The sequence below is a fragment of the Corvus moneduloides genome, chromosome 13 (assembly GCF_009650955.1).
Source record: "Corvus moneduloides isolate bCorMon1 chromosome 13, bCorMon1.pri, whole genome shotgun sequence".
Taxonomy (NCBI): Eukaryota; Metazoa; Chordata; class Aves; order Passeriformes; family Corvidae; genus Corvus; species Corvus moneduloides.
The window spans coordinates 4,915,592-4,919,148 of record NC_045488.1 but is presented as its reverse complement, the minus strand read 5'-3'; the positions used below and the strand labels follow the sequence as shown (position 1 = coordinate 4,919,148).

The window sequence follows — 3,557 nt, the reverse complement described above, 5'->3', positions numbered from 1 at the left end:
CACAAATATGAAAGAACATTCATTGTAGATGTGAGCAATTAAAAAAATACAGCACAAAAACACATACCATTGCATTAACAGTAAGTGAGTGCACGTTTTTAAGTTGCTAGCTCCCACAAACAGTCCTTCCCATAGAATTTGCTTAGTCTGTGTCAGTAACTTCTACTACCCACTTCAATATTGGAGTTCCCATTTTTTTTCTTCACAAACCACCCCCCCCCTTTTTCTTGTACAGAGGTTGCAATAAAATGCATTACAGTAGTATTTCATTTACAAAACAAATGACATAAAAAACTTGTTTCTTAACCCATTGGATTGTATTTCACTAAAACAATGTCCTTTCATGGAGATGCCAAAGAGATTCCAAGAGCTGTCTGCATGTGGAAAATGATCTCAAAGCAATCCTGCCTGGAAAGGTGGACTTGAATTCTGCATGATGTTGTGCAGATTCCCCTTTGGAAGGATCTCATCTTCAGATTTGGTAATTAGGATAGCATGTTAAACATTGTATTTAGTCAAAATAAATACAAATAAATTAAAGACAGATCAGGGAAGGAAATTATTCTCTTGTTGATATTGCTTGGAGGAAGGCTGAGAAGTGAAGCTTGTGGCAGTATCTAGGTTACACGTGAATGGCAGATCCTTTTACTTCAGTAGTACTTTTTGAACAAGGAAACAACAACTATGAGCAGGGCTGTGATTTTGGAGAAAGACAGTAGTGGTCGTCTTTCAAACTTTGTTAGGAAGCCATTTTCCTGTGGAAAAGAACAGGCACAGTCAGGGACAGTTTAAAAACAACATGTAGGGAAACCGCACCGCATCTGCTAGTGTCAGATTAACACAGTGCTGCAGCCCTGTGTGTTGAGGGACAGCTTCTCAGGGCTCCACCTCCAAAAGATGAATAGGGCTTTAAAAACAGTAGCTGGAAATAGCTGCACCTTGCTGAATGTTTGTTTTGTCTCCAAGTCAGGACTATGCTCTCACTGTGTAAATAGAAAACAAACATGAACTCTATCATCTGAGCCTACATCTTCCAGGAAGGTACAAGTACTGTGTTTCTGGTGTAGTAATACACTCAGAAATATCTTCCTTTAAGCTTCCCTATTCTGGTGTGATGAGCCACCTGTTATGACAGAATGTTGCCAGGAGTTGATACTTCTCTTAAATAAAATTGGCTCTATTTGAAAGAGATGGAAAGAGAAGCCTTTATAATAAATCCAATGCATCAAGGGGCCGTGAGTCACTATCACCTTTTCTTGCTGCTACAGACAGAGAAGGATTTAAACAAGCAGAAAGAAAAAAAACCAAAAAGCAAGACATGAAAAAATAAATCGGGGAAAAAAAGTAATAGGAAATATGAGAGAAGTGGGATGAGAGGGGGTGGAAAGATAAAGTAACATTTACATATAAGTAAAGGGAAAAAGTACCAAGGAAATAACTGACACTGGTGTCATTGATTCTCAGATTCCCCTAACTGCAAAAAAAAAAAAAAAAAGTATTGGCATGATGAAGCTTTGCAAAGCAAAACGGACTTTCCCTTCCTGGCAGAATTGGAATTTCAGCAGCTTGGCAAAATAGTCCACTTATTGACAAGATTTTTTCTCAGCATTGACCATTCATAGATGGAAGTTCTAGGATTATCTCAGTCCAAACAGAAAAGATTTAACAGCAGTTGTACTTACCTGTACATTTGCTGTAAGTAAAACTGATTTAGAGGCTTACATAATGGCTTTGTTGAAATCCACAGCAGAAGTGCTGACCTGATTTGTGAGAATCACACCTGTGTATTCTTCCCTTACCTTGAACTTAAGTATTTTTGGACCAACTCCTCTATGAAAGCAGAATTGCTGCACTGACCTTAGGATGGCACTTAATTTTAGGTTTAATAATGGAAATTTCAGGGTACACCTAGTTTAACCTGCTTGGAGCAGGAGGCTGGACCAAATGATTTTCTAAGGTCCTTTTCAACCTGAATTATGATATGATCTTGTGATTCAAAATTGGCAAATGCCTTTTAAAAAGAAAGTTGTCTTTTCTTACTGTTCTGTTTAAAGCAGAAGAAAAGCTCTCACTGTAAGTCTCAATGAGAATTCCAGGCACCAAATATTAAACCAGCAAATGAAACCCTGAATAAAATTGTTTTGACAGTGTCTATACCAATAATAAAATGAAATCTTCTAATCTAGACTTTGGTGGAAAATGTGAAACTCACCCAGCCACCGTTTGCATCAATCCATTCGGCTTTGTTGTTTATGATGTACTCTGTGATGAAATAAGAGATCTCCTCCTTCTCTTCTGCAGTCAGCTGAACCCCATGCTCTTGAAGCTTCTTGGTGAGAAGACCTCCAAACGTAAATATGGTCATAATTCGTCCCCAGTTAGTATTTCCATCAGCAAACTTTTCCTCCATGACTCCATTGAAAATTCTCTTGGCAACAGCTACAGAGGTGATGTCAATCCTGTCCAGGAGTGGCCTGAGAGCTTCCTCGGTTTGGTCTTGCAGGGAAGATGCAATGCTTCTCAAGACATGAGCAACCCTGGTCTGGGCTGGCCCAAGATGTGATTCCTGGAGCACATATTGCAGATAATCCTGAGCTAAGTAATAAACGTAATAGAACTCAGCAGTTTCCATTCAATATGAAATGCAGAGAGCAGTTCACCTCTCTTAATCAGGGTTGGCAGTGAGCAGCCACAGGACATGCAGCCGGTTTTGTTTCGTCTGGTTTTGATGGAATCTTTCTGCTTTCACCACAGAATTTCCTGTAAAAGGTAGTGACTTAATGGTGTGCGTTGGGGAATATGTCACAGAGGAAATGAAAGAAAAAGTGTCTCCTTTTATGTCTTGAGTGATTTATTTCTCCAAGTAGTGTGATTCTAAAATTGACCAGATTTTACCACATTCTTTAGCAGCATAAATTGGTATTTCCTAGGGACTTTTGCTACACACCACTAGCAGAGGTTTGGCATTTAGCTTACAAAATTCCAAGAATGGTGTGTGCTAGCAAAGGTTAGGCATTTGGCTGGAAAAAACATGCCCAATAAGTGCATGCTGTTGGAGATGCAGCCCCCCAGCACCCCCAGTCCAATCTCCTCGCTGCTGGGGTTAAGGCTGCAATCTGTATTGCAGGTTTATGGGTTATTTCTGGTCACAACTTTGTGAAGAAACTGGTAGACATTCCCAACAGGATGGAAGAATAGATAAACTTTCTTCAGCACTCAGGGAGTTTTACTGAAGTGCAAAAAGTGGAAGCACAACAGTGGTACAATTATGGATGGACAAAGGGGAAAGTCAGCTTTATAGCATTATCCCTGTTCCAGAGTGCTCTTCAAGGTCCTTCTTTGAAGATTTGAATGGGAAGCTTCAAAGATTTCTTTCCCCCATGGAGAGTTCTGCTGTAAAAGACATTATAAGTATAAAAGACAATGCTAATGCAGGCAGCATGTCAGAACATGGGATGGAAAATACGAGGCCAGTGATGTGTGATACCACCTGAATCTTTTAGGACAGGTAACAAAGAAGTATCATGATCCCTACAACTGCTCTTAGATTCAAATTT

At 39.6% G+C, this 3,557-nt stretch overlaps 1 protein-coding gene across 1 annotated transcript; it reads right to left on the bottom strand.

Annotated features, from left to right (window-relative positions):
- Positions 1-2,757, bottom strand: BCL2A1 (BCL2 related protein A1). The gene is made up of 2 exons (XM_032122922.1): positions 2,213-2,757; positions 1-755 (listed from the first exon to the last, which is right to left on the bottom strand). Exons 1-2 carry the CDS (start codon positions 2,630-2,632, stop codon positions 651-653), a joined length of 525 nt encoding a protein of 174 aa, XP_031978813.1. The 5' UTR covers positions 2,633-2,757; the 3' UTR covers positions 1-650.
- Between the last annotated feature and the right edge of the window lie 800 nt (positions 2,758-3,557).